General features: G+C 33.0%; 1 protein-coding gene across 1 annotated transcript in view; it reads right to left on the minus strand.

Annotated features, from left to right (window-relative positions):
• LOC101990486 (zinc finger protein 678-like) overlaps positions 1–1335 on the minus strand; it is a 47373-nt gene that overhangs the window by 652 nt on the left and 45386 nt on the right. The window contains exon 4 of the mRNA XM_026789987.1: positions 1–123. Within this exon, the coding sequence (XP_026645788.1) occupies positions 1–123 (123 nt within the window). The remainder of the gene's footprint in view (positions 124–1335) is intronic.

A 1335-nucleotide genomic window follows, 5' to 3' on the forward strand; every position in this document is an offset into this window, starting at 1 on the left:
GATTTGCCACATTCTTGACATCTGTAAGGTTTCTCACCAGTATGGATTCTGTGATGTTGTTTCAGTGTTGAGACACGGGTAAAGGAATTCCCACATTCTTTACATCTGTAAGGTTTCTCACCAAAAGGGATTCTTTGGAGAGCTTGAGGACTTGCATGATAGGAAAATGATTTATTACAGTTTTCAAATTTATATGACTTCTCTTTGGAATTATTTCTCTTATGACTAGTGAGGCAGGAATATCTGTTGAAGCTCTTCCCACACTCCTTATAGTTGCATTGTCTCTCTTCATTTTGATTGTTTATATAATGCTTCTCTTGTTTCTGGTCATACGGGAACAAAAATGGTGTGTGTTATAATAAAAAGTCTCTGTACACTTCTCAGGAATAATACCCTTCTACTATGTATTTAAATACTGAGAAAATATGTACTGTGATGTAGTGTTTTTGGCATTTTTTTTTTTGGTCAACTGAGGGTTCTGGTACCTATTCTTCCTAAAACTCTTAGAAAACAGCTTAATAGCATCAGTACCTGTGTAAGAATTTTCCCAACTAAAACAGCTATCTATGATGTTAGAAAACAGTTTAATAGCATCAGTACCTGTGTAAGAATTTTCCCAACTAAAACAGCTATCTATGATGTATTTTCAGTCTGATTTTATTGAGAAAAACCTTCTCATGTGGATCTAAATTGCTTACTATATCACAACTATAATTAATATTTGTGGGAAATCTAGAGAATGCTTGATATAACATGTATCATTCAGTTTTCAGATTTTTCAACTTTCTTTGAAGATAAAAATATATGTTAGGACTTTAAGTGTATTTGTTTAGAAAAGAAACTTCTGTAAATGTATGAGATCTAATGTGACACCATCCACAATAGAGATTCTTGACCTATTTTGGCAAATTTATCTAGGATGGCTGGTGAGTAAAAATTATTTCAAGTATAACATAAACCTTTCTTTTTACTCTCATCACCAAATTTTTAAAATATTCTTAAGTACAAGGTTTCTAGGTTAAAACTTACCGATATTCCAGATACCAGCTTCAGGACTGAATCCTGTGTATTCTCCTGTGCAAATAGGTCTTGTGTTTGATGGGAATATAGAGCTGGAAAATAGAAAATATTTAATTACACTATGTGGCATAAAAATCTCATGATTATTATTTATTCTTATGAAACAATAGTCTCAAGGCAAATGATATAACATCTTTCAGGACATACACTAAAGAATAAATAAAGTGGCAGGATTGAAAATATATTACCTTGAGCCTGTTTGGATGCTCACCTTCCTAGACCTGGATGGAAGAAGAAGGACCTTGGACTTCCCAC

Source organism: Microtus ochrogaster, unplaced genomic scaffold (assembly GCF_000317375.1).
Source record: "Microtus ochrogaster isolate Prairie Vole_2 unplaced genomic scaffold, MicOch1.0 UNK37, whole genome shotgun sequence".
Lineage (NCBI taxonomy): Eukaryota > Metazoa > Chordata > Mammalia > Rodentia > Cricetidae > Microtus > Microtus ochrogaster.